The following is an 18,978-nucleotide window of genomic DNA, read 5'->3' as shown; positions in this document are numbered from 1 at the left end:
ACCTTTTCAGGTTTTGGATCTGGACCTCTGTTTGTGTTTTGGATTTGGATTGGTTTTGCCAAAACCACTGTTTCGGGTTTGGGATTTTTTTTTGATCCTACAGCATTTTTAACCTCAATAACATTCATTCCCACTCATTATCAGTCTATTCTGAACACCTTACAATATTGTTGTTAGGCCAAAAGGTTGCACTGAGGCAGCTGGATGACTAAGCTACGCGATACAAGCAGGGGCGGATTGGGAACAAAAAGCGGCCCTGGAAAAATTTGTACTAGTGGCCCCACTTGGGCAGCACCAGTGTAAGGTCTAGCCATGGGCCATGGGAGCAGCACCCTCCCCCCAAGACTTTCCAGATAGTGGGCATGTCCAGCATCAAGGGGAAGTTAAAAGGAAATAAAATTAAATGTTATGAGCACATTATATGATACACCTTTAGAATTTAGGAAACTATATAATTCTTTAGAAAGATATAATTTCTTGCTTATTACACCAACCGAATCCCAATCACTATTCATTCAATCTTTTATGTCAGCCAAGCAGGCAGACAGAGCATACACACTAGATCATCTGCAATCACAGGCTAAGTGGCAAAGTCATTTTCATATATGCAAATGATTTTGCATTTTATTCATTATGTCTATAAATAGGACCACATGTCCTCAAACAAAACAGGCCCCGCGGGTGCGCCGGCCCACCGGGAATCTTCCCTACAGGCCCTATGCCCAATCCGCCTCTGGATACAAGTGAGCGGCACAAACAACTGGCCCATCTAGGAGTGGCATACAGGATGGCAGTTTTAAAAACTAAGCCCCAAAGAGCACATAATGCACACAAAAAATAGAGGTGCAAGATAGAATTGTCATAGGGCCTACCCACCCACCCTTATGCTGTTTAAACAGGACATGCACAGTTCAATAAACCCATCATTTCAGCAACAGGTGGTCCCCCTGGAAAAAGCTTGCCAAGTTCTCTGAATCATAGCTCACTACAAACATACCACCTCCATATTTGATGATTTTTCACATTATGAGAAGGGGCAAGAGGAAGAGGACAGTGTCAAGAAGGTGATTAAAAATTAGAGAGGCACACGCAACCAGGAACAACACACAGGCTTTTACCTCCACTCCTATCTTGGTGTGGAACAGAAAGGACTTTAACCAAGCAAATATATAATTATTAATTACCACATTACTGGACAAACTGAAAAACTAGGGCCAAAGCCTCCAAATTTGTACCCCCTTCCATTTTCAGGGATTACAATAATCTCAGATTTAATGCTGGGATGAAAATAAACTGGTTTATACCACAAGATTAAGATTGGATATTTTCCCCTCCACGGAGTCTGGAGATTTTGTGAAAATTTTGTGGGTTTCTTTTTTTTTTCATTTTTCTTTATTGCATTTTTATTTACGTATTTTGTGGTAGATGCCTTATTTTCATTTTTCACAGCTCCCAGTTACACGCATGTGAGCATACCTGTGTGTCCCAGTTACACGCATGTGAGCATACCTGTGTGTCTTGTTTATTTTATTCATATTTTATTTTTAAGTAAAGCAGCCCCTTAGATGTTTTAGCAGCCCCTCGTGAGCCCCCACAGCAGCCCCGGATCGGGCAAGTTGAGTTCGGGTGGGTTTGGTACAGTGCTAAGCAGAACTGTGCAGTGATTTTTTTTGTTTTTGAGCCCCTGCCCTATTGAAGCTTACCACTCTAGTCGAGAGTCATTTCATATTACAAGTAGGACTGTGGGAGGAAGCAATGATAACCTCTGTGCCACCAGCATGCCTCAGCCTGGCAAGCCAGACAGCTTCCTGGCTGCAAGTCACCATGAGACTCCATACTGGGCCCTTATTCAGTAACAGTTTGTGCCTCACAGGAGCTCTTGGCGCATCTAGTGCTGCAGTGCAATGGAAAGCTGACTCAATGCAAGATCACTGAAACTCTGTTCTTCTAACACCCTGAAGTCTTGCGATAACCCCTTACCCTACGCAGCCCTTAGGAAAAGAAACCTGTACAATAAATGCGCATCTTGTAAGTAAATAATCCCAAAATGGGGAACATCAATAATAAATCAAAATAAAGGTTGACTAATTGTAGCCATTCATTCAAGTCCCTAACATGAAATAATTGAGATGAACCTCTCTCTAATGCTGGGTACACAGTGCACACTAGAAGATACTGTATATCTACTAGAGATGAGCGGGTTCAGACAGGGCACTCCTGGAATTATATGGCAGACGTATAGACATAGGTGTGTTTGGAAAATGTTGTTATCTCCGGCAGTTGCTAGAGAAAATGAAATAGGAGATGTGGCCATGTCACGTTCCGCTGGATTATGATTCTGTCTCTTCTGAGTCTGACTGACTTTGTCCACAAATGTGGTCTCTCCCCATTTTATTGGAAAACACTTCATCAAACTTGAAATTTCCATTACTACCCTTTGCGTCTGGTTGTGATGTTGAAGCTTGTTTTATATTCTGCACTAGGCTTTAGTTTAAACTTTAAACCTAGGATCAAGTACAGCAGAACCCCTGCAATTATACGGCAGCGCCTCTGGACTTATACAGCAGATAGGCAGCACCCCTATGTTTTTGCAGCATACAGGACAGGGCCACATCATTCCTTTATATTTACAGCAGCCGACAGGTCCACAGCGTTTCTTTATTTTTACAGCACCCCTATATTTTTACAGCATACAGGACAGGGCCACAGTGTTACTTTATATTTACAGCACCCGACAGGGCCACAGCGTTCCTTTATTTTTACAGCACACAGGACAGCACCCTTGTACAGCACAGGACAGCAGCACCCCTAACAACACAGGACAGCACAGGACAGCAACACCCCTGTACAGCACCTCAAACCGGACAGGACAACCCAGGACAGCAACCCTGTACAGCACCCCTAACAGCACAGGACACCATAGGACAGCACCCCTGTACAGCACCCCTAACAGCATACAGGACAGCACCCCTATAGTGCACACACTAACCCCCCACTGACGCCACCACCTACAGAGAGACAGAGGTCTTTCTATAGATCACACTAGCACTGTGTTTTAATCATTTGTTATTCCCAAATACATTGTAAAATGTGAATGAGACCCAGTAACCAGAAGCTGTGATATACCACACTACAGTATGGGGGATATTCAATTAGCGGCAAATATCGCATTTTCACTGTTAAAACATGCAAATTTACTGCAGATCACAAGTAAGTTTGCAAAAATGCCTATGCAATTGCCTGCAAAAGTATTTTTGCGGTAATTTTACCGCAAATTTAAATTCACCAACTCAGAACAGGTGATAAACTTGGGGAAAATCCCTATTTTAAGTTAAAAATGTGGGGATTGGGTTCCAAACCCTTGGGACAGCCCCTGAATGACTAATTAGGCACTTAGAAGTTTTTACTTATTTTTAATTGGCCAATAATTACATGTCATTTTTGGCGTGAAAAAGTGTAAATGATGAAAATTACGGTACAAGGTATGGGACAGGTATATTAGGGTGCTTTATGAGTGGGACAAGTGTTTTTAAACTTGCAGGTGGGCGTAATCATTCTGTTTCTACTGTTTCGAAAATGACCCAAATATATACTTATACCCATTTTTATGTACCCAAAGTTTAATTTTAGCACTTATTTTGCTGTAAAAACTTTGCTTTCTATCAGTTTTTTAAAATTTTAAATAAATGCATATAACAACCATTTGATCCAATTTGTGTACCAGAAAAACATTTATTATAACAAATAATAAACTTTTATACTGTTATCTGATGTTAGATTAGCTTTTTGGGGGAGGGTTACGGACAGGTTTACCCATTTTCACTTTTCACTTTCAGCACCAATTTTCACAGCAAACCCGTCTTCAATAATTTGCATTTGAATAGGGCGAATCGCAGGAGCACGCATACTTGCAAAACGTCCGTTTATGCGGCATAAAAGATGTGAAAATGGCAATCGCTGTAAATTGCCATGGTTTTTTACGCTAATTGAATACCCCCCTATGAATAAGTTCTCATCATTTTACTGGTATAACCTTGATACTTTTAAAATAGCTGCAATTATTTAGTCACTATTTGTACTTAAGTAATCAGTAGAACGAGTCTGTACAGACGAGTTGCTGGTAGACTGCCTTTCCCGTTGACGCAGCAGCTCATATTGCTGTGATCTATTCTCAGCAGAATATTTTGTTGTGAAAAAGGAAATAAACAGATAAATAAGAAATGCATCTTGTGCCTCTCTGGGAACATGTCCGGGAATACATTTATTTTCCTCAGGCATCTCTAACTGTTGGAGACTCGCTCACAATATATAATTTATCAGGATATCAGTAACACAGCATGACCCACATCTCTTGCAATGTAATGAGCATTACTGGGAGATTATTATGAGCACACACAATGCACTGAAGTCTCTGCATGCGGGAATGTAAGAAAGTACAGGCCAAGGCATTCCGTCTCGCTTGTGCCATTCACTGAAAGTTACATGGCAAGAGCTGTCTTCTACCACTGAGACAGGGATGTTGTCATTTTTTTTCTAAGATGTTTGCGCAAAACTAAGGGGTCGTCGCTGGAGATAAAGTACCAGCCAATCGGCTCCTTTCTGCTGTGCCACAGGTTAGGATCCGATTGGCTGGTACTTTATCTCCAGCGACTTTATCTCCATACAAGGTTTAGTAACTAGGGGGGACATTTACTAAGCAGTGATAAGAGCGGAGAAGTGAGCCAGTGGAGAAGTTGCCCCATCAACCAATCAGCAGCTCTGTATAATTCTATAGTATGCAAATTATAGATGTTACTTCAGTGCTGATTGGTTGCCATGGGCAACGTCTCCACTGGCTCACTTCTCTGCTCTTATCACTGCTTAGTAAATGTCCCCCTATACACCTAAAATACAAAAACTTAAGGGCGCTGTGTATCAAAGTTTGGATGATAAATAACCAATTAGCTCCTGTCATGTTACAGGCTGTGTTCGGAAAAATGACAGAAACTGATTGGCTCGTACTCTATCTCTCTCCACTTGCTCTCTCTCCAAGCTTTGATACATATCCCCCTTAAAATTCCTATATTGTATAACCTTGGGAAAAAGGCACTTATTAATAAATGATAGGATTGGAAGGCTGGCAGGATTGCCCTCATCCTTTTTCACCTGAGCTGCTCAGAGCTCTATTATCTGCTACAAATATTGCTGTTCGGCTGTGCAGTTAATGAAGCCCACATGTCTGATTATTGAATGTGGCCATGGTGATATCCTGGCAGATATTGCAATGATTATTGCCCTATTACTGTAACTCATCCAATTGGAAAACATTGGATCATTATCAGTATATTATCACTCTGCATGTTGGAAATTGCAGGTGGAAACTAAAGCTGGGCATACACTATACAATTATCCGCCAGATCTTCTGCCAGATCTGGCTGTTTGGAATGAAAGTCTGGTAATGGATGAGAACAAATGACAACTATTTGCTCCGAAACTGGAAAACGAGCGCAAACTGTTGTTCGTACAAATTGGTTAAATCCCTGGTTTAATGATTATGGGCCATTTTAATTGCTTTTTCTGTGCTATTTATTACAGTGAAGGTGCCGGGATATGGGCTCCGGTAAGAAGCTAAGGGGTCTATTTACTAAGCCTCGGAGGTAGATAAAGTGGACAGAGATAAAATACTAGCCAACCAGATCCTAACTGTCATGTTTCAAACACAGCCTGTAACATGACAGTTAGGAGCTGATTGGTTGGTACTTTGTCTCTCTCCACTGTATCTCCCTCCAGGGCTTAGTAAATAGACCCCTCAGTCTAAGAAGTAAGTACGGTGATAGCTAAAAAGTAAAGTGATGGCTAACCACTATCACTTGCCACTGGCTTGCTTAATGCACATGCACGGCCAATGGGCTACTCAGGTGTAAATGGTAGTTACTGGAGAGGGAGACTCTTAACTGGATCAAGCTCTGAAAAGCTTAAGTTTTCAGAGCTTCGTTATACCATACATTAGTAAGTATACCTTAGTTTTCCACTAGCTCTAAAAACATGGGTAAATGCGTGTGGGCGACAATTTACCCGTGTTTTTTTCTAGTGGAAACGGCCCCCCCCTGCAAATTCACGGATCAAGTGATCCGGGAATCCTACCCGGGTAGCTTGCCGGGTTGAACACGTGTAGTATAAACGGAAGCCGTGTCGATGCGACATGGCTCCAGTTCACAGTGTATGGAAGGGCGGCGCTGGGAGATCATGTGATCTCCCAGCGCCGCCCATGCCGCGTCAGCAGCAGCGTCACCAACCCGGCAATATGCCGGGTTGGTGAGCTTAGTGTAGAAGGGGGCTCTAGCACGGGTCACAGCCATGTCAGGCTCCCGGCTGCGACCTGTGCTAGCAAGTGGAAAAGGGGTATAAATGAGGCATTATCACTGGTCTCATAGAAAGCTATGGGGACTGCTGATGCGATCATTGAGAGTGGCCATAGCAGATATTGCATTTGCTCTTTAGGTGTGCTTTCAGTAAAATTATTTTTAAATTATGCCCATAACCTCATCTAATATATACACAAACACTGAAGAAAGTACCTATCCGCTTCATAGCTGAATATACAGTCAGTCAGTCTGAAGTGATTGGTGCTGGCGAACATCATCCGTGTAAATTTATACCAGCAAAACCAGCACATCTCTGCATCTGTTTGCAAGTAAGCAAACACCCTTTTCCTGTACTGAGGGTCTGATTCAGAGATAGACACAGAACACATTACTGCTGGGTCTTTGCAGCGATGTGTAAAAATGCTAATGCAGCAGGAGGTATCTGAAGGAAAAAGACGCCTCCTGCAGCATCTGCAATCTAAATGCTGCATCTGTAGACGCAGCTTTGGACTATCAATCGAGATGTTTGCAGCATTGGTCATCTTAGTCAGCCAAAGCTTATCAGAATGACGGAGAGGGGTCCTGGACTGCACACCCTGGCTTCTTATAATGGGATGTGCTACCTTGCTGGGACTTAGTACTGCAATATAGGAACAAGGATGCAGGTTCACCATACACCATTAAAATTATATTTATAACAACCATCATATCCGAGGTTCTTGGCATATATTGGCAATTTATGAGCCTGCTTCACGGTGAACTCGTCGGATAGGTCCCTAACAGAGGCGAACCCTTATGATGAAGTCTAATTGCTGACGAAACACGTTGGTACTGCTGTTCCTGAACCCCCCATATGGACAGATAAGCCTTTTAAATATTTATTTTCTGTACGTTTGCATTGTTAACATTTCTACGGATATTTATGGAAAGTTAGGACGTACCTGTTTCTATATGGATAGATTAGCTCATTTGAATTTTTTATCCTGTATGCTTGCATTTTTACCATTTGTTTTTATGTGTTGTATTAAAATTAGTGAAAAACCTTTTAATTATCCCTGGTTGTGGATTTTAAATTCTGGGATTTGCTTATCCCTACAAAGGTTTTTTTATACATAAAACTGATTTTATGTTGAACAATGGTGTGATAATTGCATGAAAACGGTATGCGCTATGTTATATTTCTTTTATCTTTTTTTATGCTCCAACATTGGTCTCATGACTGAAGAAAAATTTATGCTCCAGATAAGTAGTGTTCATTTCCTGCACACACTGGTTTACACCTTATTTAATTGTATCTAGACACTAGAAGGCGCCCTTTTTCTCTACTTAAAAAATAAAAAAAATAATAAAAAAAAAATATATGTGTGTGTGTGTGTGTGTGTGTGTGTGTGTGTGTGTGTGTGTGTGTGTGTGTGTGTGTATACACTGCTCAAAAAAATAAAGGGAACACTAAAATAACACATCCTAGATCTGAATTAATTAAATATTCTTATTAAATACTTTGTTCTTTACATAGTTGAATGTGCTGACCACAAAATCACACAAAAATTATCAATGGAAATCAAATTTATTAACCCATTGAGGTCTGGATTTGGAGTCACCCTCAAAATGAAAGTGGAAAAACACACTACAGGCTGATCCAACTTTGATGTAATGTCCTTAAAACAAGTCAAAATGAGGCTCAGTAGTGTGTGTGGCCTCCACGTGCCTGTATGACCTCCCTACAATGCCTGGGCATGCTCCTGATGAGGTGGCGGATGGTCTCCTGAGGGATCTCCTCCCAGACCTGGACTAAAGCATAAGCCAACTCCTGGACAGTCTGTGGTGCAACGTGGCATTGGTGGATGGAGCGAGACATGATGTCCCAGATGTGCTCAATTGGATTCAGGTCTGGGGAATGGGCGGGCCAGTCCATAGCATCAATGCCTTCGTCTTGCAGGAACTGCTGACACACTCCAGCCACATGAGGTCTAGCATTGTCTTGCATTAGGAGGAACCCAGGGCCAACTGCACCAGCATATGGTCTCACAAGGGGTCTGAGGATCTCATCTTGGTACCTAATGGCAGTCAGGCTACCTCTGGCGAGCACATGGAGGGCTGTGCGGCCCCCCAAAGAAATGCCACCCCACACCATTACTGACCCACTGCCAAACCGGTCATGCTGGAGGATGTTGCAGGCAGCAGAACGCTCTCCTTGGCGTCTCCAGACTCTGTGACGTCTTTCAAGTGCTCAGTGAGAACCTGCTTTCATCTGTGAAGAGCACAGAGTGCCAGTGGCGAATTTGCCAATCTTGGTGTTCTCTGGCAAATGCCAAACGTCCTGCACGGTGTTGGGCTGTAAGCACAACTCCCACCTGTGGACGTCGGGCCCTCATACCACCCTCATGGAGTCTGTTTCTCATCGTTTGAGTAGACACATGCACATTTGTGGCTTGCTGGAGGTCATTTTGCAGGGCTCTGGCAGTGCTCCTCCTGTTCCTCCTTGCACAAAGGAGGAGGTAGCGGTCCTGCTGCTGGGTTGTTGCCCTCCTACGGCCTCCTCCACGTCTCCTGATGTACTGGCCTGTCTCCTGGTAGCGCCTCCATGCTCTGGACACTACGCTGACAGACACAGCAAACCTTCTTGCCACAGCTCGCATTGATGTGCCATCCTGGATGAGCTGCACTACCTGAGCCACTTGTGTGGGTTGTAGGGAGGTCATACAGGCACGTGGACGCCACGCACACTACTGAGCCTCATTTTGACTTGTTGTAAGGACATTACATCAAAGGTGGATCAGCCTGTAGTGTGTTTTTCCACTTTAATTTTGAGGGTGACTCCAAATCCAGACCTCCGTGGGTTAATAAATTTGATTTCCATTGATCATTTTTGTGTGATTTTTTTGTCAGCACATTCAACTATGTAAAGAACAAAGTATTTAATAAGAATATTTCTTTCATTCAGATCTAGGATGTGTTATTTTAGTGTTCCCTTTATTTTTTTGAGCAGTGTATATATATATATATATATATATATATATATACACACTTAAACAATTCACCATTATCATATCAATTTCCCTCTCCAATCTGATATTGAACATGTAGATTGTTTGTAAAATGCTTAGTTCATAGACTTAAAGATAACAGATTTGTTATGACTTTATTTAAATGTATAGTGAAACGTGGCTTTATTTATTTTAAATAAAGTCATCTTTGGCTAGAATGGGTTACTGCTGCTCACTTCAATATTGAATCCTAAAATAGTTATTATGGTTCTTCGTTTCAGCGTACTTCTGTTGGATAATGTGAAGGTTTTCTATTAATAGTAAAAATAGTATTACATGCCCTAGATGTCCTACTGTTCATCTCCAGTCTGTATATTTCTAATCTTAAATCAGTAGCCAGTGTTTCTACTGATTCTGTTTTGCTCTGGCATATATTTGTCATGCTGCTAAAATTGCATTGACCTTGAGGTGAAATGCGTTTGCTTTCTAGCTTTTCTGCTATATTATAAAGTATTGATTGTGTGGAAACTAGAGAGCAGGGTAGACTCAGCGCTAGATGAACTAACAAATTGCATCTGTTGCAACAACAAAAAATGTGCAATGTACTTAAAAGGATTTTTGTTTGATAGTTTAACTATATAGTATTTGTTGATTCCTTTTTCACAAAAGTAGTGTATATGGGGGGTCATTCCGAGTTGTTCGCTCGGTATTTTTTTGTCGCAACGGAGCGATTAGTCGCTAATGCGCATGCGCAATGCCCGCAGTGCGACTGCGCCAAGTAAATTTGCTATGCAGTTAGGTATTTTACTCACGACATTACGAGGTTTTTTCTTCGTTCTGGTGATCGTAATGTGATTGACAGGAAGTGGGTGTTTCTGGGCGGAAACAGGCCGTTTTATGGGTGTGTGCGAAAAAATGCTACCGTTTCTGGGAAAAACGCGGGAGTGGCTGGAGAAACGGAGGAGTGTCTAGGCGAACGCTGGGTGTGTTTGTGACGTCAAACCAGGAACGACAAGCACTGAACTGATCGCAGATGCCGAGTAAGTCTGGAGCTACTCAGAAACTGCTAAGAAGTGTCTATTCGCAATTCTGCTAATCTTTCTTTCGCAATTTTGATAAGCTAAGATTCACTCCCAGTAGGCGGCAGCTTAGCGTGTGCAAAGCTGCTAAAAGCAGCTTGCGAGCGAACAACTCGGAATGACCCCCATGGTACGTGTCTACATTACTTAAGATTCTGAATTTTGATTGTGAGATTAACCTGGATAGTGTGGTCTGTGTTACAGTGTGTGACCACTGGTAAGTATCAAGATCTGGGTATTTATGGTAAATGTGGAAAGGGATTGGCCACTGGTCAATAGCTGGATGATATGGCTGATCAGAGAATGGTATGGTCACAAGTAAATGTCTATTATCTTTAACAGAAGTGCTTAGCATTATATCATGAATACAGTTGTTTGATAGTTGCACAAATTTTATTCTAGCTTAGTAATACAAAAATACCTAAACATACATTATAGCCTAACATACATGGCACCAGTAGAAAATGAACAGTTCATATACATTACACAATGTACAAAACGCAACAGTATCTGGTAACAGTTGCCTGCTCCAATACTGATTTTCAAAGAACATTCTATTTACCATATATACTGTTACCCAGCATACATTTGTGGTGTAGATACTGCGAACAGAGGTAAAAATAGACATACTGTAGTTGAGCCATGTGCTAAATGCATTGTCTGTACATATTTTGGTTGACAGATCAAAAATGCTTTATCGTTATTATACTAATGTGGTCAGTATAGACATTAAATGTAATACTAATCCCTATTTTTACCCTTAAAAATAGGGATCAGTACAGGTGGATGTTCAAATCATTGTGATCACCATTCAAGTCCATAGGCGCTCATGCAAAAGAAGGATAAAACATACATAGTGTAATTCGTTTTTTAACATTAAACCAGCAACTGATTAAAATCTATCAAATCTCCCGTACCAAAAGGATAGGTCTACCATATATAAGTAGACAATCACGCTTTTTATAAGAGCTGAAGTAGGACCAGTCAGGATTCCTCCTTATCAGGATCTCCTTATCAGCATGGTGTAACCGGAAAAAGAGAAATAAACCTCCAATAGTGCAACACCATTTTATTCCAATACATTAAAAAACACAAACTTAGGGGATATAGATGGTCTCTTACCAATAGAAGTGGTCTACCATGAAAAGCAGACAAAACAGCAAGGGTAAAGATGGTAATCACAGGCATCCCTGGAACCCAAAAAAAGGAAAGAGAGGCGCCCGTATCTTACAACCTTGGTGAACTTCCAGATGCCGCACAATATGGAAGAATGGGGAAGCTGTCAATCCCCAAAAATTAACAGTAACAAGATAAAAGAACCAAAACGTGCGCAAAAGGAAGAGCCAAACTAAAAATATATTAATCTATTTTATTAAATAGTAATTGTAGTTATTAAAAAATATTCAATTCAAATATATATTCCTCGGAGTGACCACAGTAGGATATTACAAATAAATTTAAAATAAATAAAACAACATAATCATAAAATATATTACCAACTAGTTGTTCTCATATATGATTAATATTCTAAAGGATCAATAATGGATACAGATATATATAATCCTGAAGAACAATGGCTGGCCAGCCTTAATTAATACTTAATAAATTGTGCACAAATAGGATGTATCAAAAGAACGAATAGAAAAATGAAAGATTGTTGTCTAGAAGATATCATATAATTGCATAGATGGTAAGAGCTCAGGATTCTTCCAACAACAGTCTAAAATAGTAATAGTTAGCCGTTATATATGTATCCAAAAGTCTCGTGAGGGAATTAACCTCATACGGCTGCTGATGTAATTGCTAAATGTTGGAGCTAATGAATAGACACCAGTCCCGTCTTTTAGACCAAAAACTAATGAAAGTCTCGGTAAAAGTACCTAGCCTTAGGCAGCTGTTTAATGTGGGCAGCCAATGCCGTGATAATGCAGTCCCGCAACAAGATGATAAATGTGAACAAAAAATACTGGAACAAAGTCCCGAATGACTCAAATAGCACCTAGCCCACGAGACTTTTGGATACATATATAACGGCTAACTATTACTATTTTAGACTGTTGTTGGAAGAATCCTGAGCTCTTACCATCTATGCTCTTACCATCTATGCAATTATATGATATCTTCTAGACAACAATCTTTCATTTTTCTATTCGTTCTTTTGATACATCCTATTTGTGCACAATTTATTAAGTATTAATTAAGGCTGGCCAGCCATTGTTCTTCAGGATTATATATATCTGTATCCATTATTGATCCTTTAGAATATTAATCATATATGAGAACAACTAGTTGGTAATATATTTTATGATTATGTTGTTTTATTTATTTTAAATTTATTTGTAATATCCTACTGTGGTCACTCCGAGGAATATATATTTGAATTGAATATTTTTTAATAACTACAATTACTATTTAATAAAATAGATTAATACATCCCTGGAACCCGCAGTTCGAATCCAAAGGTGAAGTCCCAAATGTCTCCCCAAGAAAAAATCCTCCTACCAACGCGTTTCGACACGTCTTGTGTCTTTCTTAAGGCATTATGAGGATTACGGAGTTTATGCCCCGCATCACCTAGAAATCCGGGAGGTTAAATGAAGCAAGTGCACTCAACATATCCTGGTGCAGGGGACGGACGACAACTTCTGATTACCGGGATGATAACTTCCGGTAATGATGGCGTCACATGATGATGATTTCCGGTTGACGCACTTCCGGACACAGCACGCCGAGTCTGGTGCAGGAGTTTTCAACATCATTAATTAATGGAGTGGACTTGGGGAAGGGATGCTGACATTGGATGGGATAGGAATAATAGTTTGTAGTGGATCCATGTCTGGAAATAGAATTTGATTGGGAGGGGTAATTATAGGTGTAAGATGGTAATCCTCATAATGCCTTGAGAAAGACACAAAACGTGTCGAAACGCGTTGGTAGGAGGATTTTTTCTTGGAGAGACATTTGGGTCTTCACCTTTGGATTCGAACTGCGGGTTCCAGGGACACCTGTGATTACCATCTTTACCCTTGCTGTTTTGTCTGCTTTTCATGGTAGACCACTTCTATTGGTGAGAGACCATCTATATCCCCTAAGTTTGTGTTTTTTAATGTATTGGAATAAAATGGTGTTGCACTATTGGAGGTTTATTTCTCTTTTTCCGGTTACACCATGCTGATGAGGAGATCCTGATAAGGAGGAATCCTGACTGGTCCTACTTCAGCTCTTATAAAAAGCGTGATTGTCTACTTATATATGGTAGACCTATCCTTTTGGTACGGGAGATTTGATAGATTTTAATCAGTTGCTGGTTTAATGTTAAACAACGAATTACACTATGTATGTTTTATCCTTCTTTTGCATGAGCGCCTATGGACTTGAATGGTGATCTCTTTGACTGCATCCATTTTTGAAGTGTTAGGTGGCACTTCTTTTCCATTTTTGAGACCAAAGTGCAGCTCATTTGGCGCACAGTATTTTATTCAATTATTTCTGTTCAAATCATTCTGTTTACAAGAATATAAGTCATGTCTAAACTTTCCTGGACGATATTTGGTGATAGAACACTGAATGTGTCCTATAATAGGGGTCACTGGTCCAATATTGGATGTTTAGTTTGTATACACACAGGAGCCATTGGATTAACATGAGCATCTATAGATAATACAGTGTATTGTGTACCCATTCATCATAGTGTTATTTCACATTGATCACAAATATCCTTTCAAAATCAATGACCCCTGTTTTATGACGTGCCTGTGCTCCGTCCACAAGATGGTAAGTGGAACATAGCTCCAGTGTGTGCCGAAATGCACATATATTCTCTATCAATGAACTGTTTCCATTTGTTGTTGCACTATATTGTGATACTTCACATAGGGTAAACACCCTTCATATAAACCAATTGCAATTTCCCCACATTATTTATTTATTTATTTATTGCATAAAAAAAAATAGTCAATAGTAGGTTCAAAAATAATTCATGGGCATTTTTGTTTCAGAATATATTCTACGAAACCCTTCACAATTGCTTAAATCTGGTTACTACTTCTTTTTCCAAATGCCTTGGTTTCCTGAACTCATGTATACTGTAAATGATTACAAGGTGAGCTGACCTAGAATGTTACATTAACAATGTCATTAATCGGAGTTATCACCAACCGTTATTTACAAATCTGAGAAGTTAAATTAAAAAAAAATCAACCTTTCCATATCCATTTTACAGCTCACTTTTACGTTTTACCCAGAATGCTTTGGGTATGACATGGCCATTAATAGTACCCCTTACATTACTTCTATTCCACTATTTCATAGTTAAATGTTTGTTCTCATGTTGGAAATGGAATATATACGCATGACTCATTTTTGTCTTTTGTAAGATGTCTGTAATAATCTACAGTATTATTAAATTTAAGGAATAGCAAATATAAAGAATAAGTGTGCCTCATGTGATTGATGATTGTCTTTCAAAGGAGTTTTCTTTTATTACATATTTGCACAGCTGCTAAGGTGTATCTTTCTTACATCCAAATTTATCTGTTCCCACTTGCACATTTAATGCCCAATCAGTTAAATTTTTTATTCAAACCACCCAGTTGACAAAAACTGTGATTTGCTAATTATTGTTAATATTTTGAGGCAGCCGGGGAAAATTGGGGGATACAGAGACTTCCCAAAATGTTCTTACAAATGTTTTTTGATGGAACAATTATAAAATTTGGCACCATATTCTACTGAAAATATTCAGGTTAAAATATTTCTGGGGGCTGGTGCGACATTGAAATCTGTCATTACAAATAAAAGCGCTTTCCTGACATCCTGATTTTTTTGGACAACACAAAGCAGGAAGTGAATCTGCCTTAAGTTGGGGGCATAAAGAGTAACTGAGGTGGCAGGGTGAGCACCTACAGATGTTTCCTCTTGCATCTTTGCTTTGTGCGCTACAAGTCGTGTTACACATAATGCGTGAGTGCCATGTGACTCGGCAGCGCCGAGCATCTTCTTTTGCGTTTTTCCCCACAAAAAATGCGTCTTATGCGCTGATTAAAATGATATGCAGCATACCTATATTCTGTGTGTGACTACGACTGTATTTGCATACAAAATGCTATGCTACAGAGTTTTCATGGAAAGGAGTAACTAATCAGAAGAGCTACAATATTTTGTTTAAAGAGTCCGCAAGACACACGGGGGAGTGTTGGTAGAAAAATTTGTTTCTTGCACAGCAGCAATATCTGTAATTTGTGTAGCAAAATGTTTAAGGGTCATCTTACACTTATTCAGAGAGTTGAGTCCTTTAGCATTTATACTACAGCAGATTACCTTCACAGAAAACTATGGCAATGGCAAATAGGAAATGCAACTACAGCATTTAAATGAAAGAAATGGGATGCGGTCTGACCCTCGGCATCCCAGTGTGTGTCTATATATATATATACAGGTTGAGTATCCCATATCCAAATATTCCGAAATATGGAATATTCCGAAATACGGAATTTTTGGAGTGAGAGTGAGATAGTGAAACTTTTGTTTTCTGATGGCTCAATGTACACAAACTTTGTTTAATACACAAAGTTATTAAAAATATTGTATTAAATGACCTTCAGGCTGTGTGTATAAGGTGTATATGAAACATAATTGAATTGTGTGAATGTACACACACTTTGTTTAATGCACAAGTTATTAAAAATATTGGCTAAAATTGCCTACAGGCTGTGTGTATAAGGTGTATATGAAACATAATGCATTCTGGTCTTAGACTTGGGTCCCATCACCATGATATCTCATTATGGTATGCAATTATTCCAAAATACGGAAAAATCCGATATCCAAAATACTTCTGATCCCAAGCATTTTGGATAAGGGAGACTCAACCTGTATATATATATAATATCCAAATGATCCGGCACTCCTGGTATTGTCCAACCGCCTGTGTGCCTTTGTCCAAACAATGGTATGTAATAGAATCAGAACAAGTGAATGTTCAGAACAGGACACGGCACTCCAGGACTGTGAGTAAATGCATATAGTTTAATGTCCAAAATGAACAAGAGCCTGCATCAGTGCATTGTCTGGGTGAGCACAACCACAGACAGCTGTAATGCAGGATGAATCTTACATAGCACAGGCATGAAAAACACGATGCAGCATCTCGGGACACACCAGGCCCCCTCCCCAGGTGATGCTAGTGCCCAACAAACGGGGAGGGGGCCTGGTGTGTCCCGAGATGCTGCATCGTGTTTTTCATGCCTGTGCTATGTAAGATTCATCCTGCATTACAGCTGTCTGTGGTTGTGCTCACCCAGACAATGCACTGATGCAGGCTCTTGTTCATTTTGGACATTAAACTATATGCATTTACTCACAGTCCTGGAGTGCCGTGTCCTGTTCTGAACATTCACTTGTTCTGATTCTATTATATATATATATATATATATATATACACAGTATATATAGTTCCACAACAGCCAGCACACTCTATATAATAATCATCCAGACTCCATTCCCGATAAAAATCATACACAACCTCCCAAAAAGAACTGCACTGGAGGTATTATCAATTGCATTAAAAACTTGTATTGGCAGGCATCATTTCGGAGCAAATGCCCTGTCTTCAAGCACTTGTTTGCGCCTAAAGACGGGGCGTTCACTCCGAAACGTTGTCTGCTAATACAAGTTTTTATCTCAAATGAAAGTGCCTCCAGTGCCGTTCTTTTTGGGAGGAAATATATATATAGTACGAATAGGATGGCACTCCAGGAGACTAGTAATGCAGCATAAAATAGACACAAGTCACTTAGCTCTTCTAATCAATGTTTCGGAGTGATTTTCTCCTATATTTTATTTATTTATTTATATATACAAAGCAATGGTGTGGCACTCAGGTTGGTAAATGAAGAGACACATGCTGGTATATTATCAATGTTTCAATCCTCTAAGGAATTGTCATCAGGATACAGCAATAAGAACACACAGGCAAAACTTACCCATACTTGTACCCATCACCAAGTGCCTGCAGGCCCGGCATTCACGCCGGCTCCCCGGCGCCGTCCCGCATAGATGACGTCATCACGCATAGACACGACGCACGTCCACCACACAAGTGTCATGTCACCATGGCAACCAAATAACAGCCGTTCTGTAAAGCAGCATAAAGTACGGTTGTACATCATACTCCACCACCACCACAAAAACAATGCAGCACAGCACAGGACATGTATATTCACAGTTCAAGGAATGAGATACTGATTTGAACATCCAGGAAGTTCACTGATTCCTGGCTCATTGTAAATGTTAATTTAGCTGGTTCCGCTGACTGATTATGCCCAGTAATTAAATCCATGAACTCCTGACATGTCCCTAGCCAGATTAACATGATATCGTCAATGTACCTGGTGTAAAACAGTACTTTTGATGAAATGGCTAAATCACTGAAAAACAATTTGTCCTCAACTGAAAACATATAGGTATTAGCATATGTAGGTGCTACTGAAGCACCCATAGCACAACCTTGTACTTGGAGAAAAAAGTTATTATAAACTGTCGGCAAGAATAAACGCAAATTCAAGGAGAGGATGGCAGCCCATCACTCTGCGATTAAGGCATCACTAGAGAATGGCTATAGTGACCAACCAGTCACTAGGCATTTCATTGAGGCTCGCCATAATCTTCCTTGTTTGCGCTACCGCATGATTGATCATGTACCACTTAATAAAAGAGGGGGTGACCGTGACGCATTACTTATTAAAAGGGAAAACGAGTGAATTCATCGTCTGGATGCTATCCATCCCAGAGGGCTCAACGATATGTTATCTCTCTCCTATGTTTAAGTAATTGATGTTTTTATTGCTAGTCTCATTCCTTGAACTGTGAATTTACATGTCCTGTGCTGTGCTGCATTGTATTTGTGGTGGTGGAGTATGATGTACAACCGTACTTTATGCTGCTTTTACAGAATGGCTGTTATTTGGTTGCCATGGTGATATGACACTTGTGTGGTGAACGTGCGTCGCGTCTATTCCCGATGACGTCATCTATGCGGGACGGCTCCGGGGAGCCGGCCTGAATGCCGGGCCTGCAGGCACTTGGTGATGGGTACACGTATGGGTAAGTTTTGTCTTTGTGTTCTTATTGCTGTATCCTGATGACAATTCCTTAGAGGATTGAAACGTTAATAATATACCAGCGTGTGTCTCTCTATTTATCAACCTGAGTGCCGCACCATTGCTTTGTATATCCGTCTATCTGTGAGGGCACCGGGGAAAGTTAACTGCTACATGGAGTGCCGGAACATCAATTGTATTTATATATATATATATATATATATATATATAAACTCTGTATCAGGCGGCACTCACGGACTTGTAGGTAAAAGGAATGGAGATCACTCCACACTTAGCTTAACATTTCGGTTTATTCAAACCTTTTTCAAAAGCAGCAAAACAAATGTAAAAAAGCTCACCTTTATACAAATAAGAACACACCACATGTGCAGGTCCACGGAGCCCCGAGGACGAACATCCGGAAACGTCATCACGAATGGACAAGCCTGTCCAGCTGATGACGTCACCC

General features: G+C 40.3%; 1 protein-coding gene across 1 annotated transcript in view; it reads left to right on the top strand.

Annotated features, from left to right (window-relative positions):
* The window catches only part of EPHX4 (epoxide hydrolase 4), a 194,561-nt gene that overhangs the window by 129,938 nt on the left and 45,645 nt on the right, over positions 1-18,978 (top strand). Inside the window, exon 5 of the mRNA XM_063939898.1 lies at positions 14,409-14,512. Within this exon, the coding sequence (XP_063795968.1) occupies positions 14,409-14,512 (104 nt within the window). The remainder of the gene's footprint in view (positions 1-14,408; positions 14,513-18,978) is intronic.

This window comes from Pseudophryne corroboree, chromosome 9, assembly GCF_028390025.1.
Source record: "Pseudophryne corroboree isolate aPseCor3 chromosome 9, aPseCor3.hap2, whole genome shotgun sequence".
Classification (NCBI taxonomy): domain Eukaryota; kingdom Metazoa; phylum Chordata; class Amphibia; order Anura; family Myobatrachidae; genus Pseudophryne; species Pseudophryne corroboree.
Note: the sequence above shows the minus strand (reverse complement) of the source record. Positions and strands in the feature narration are given on the sequence as shown.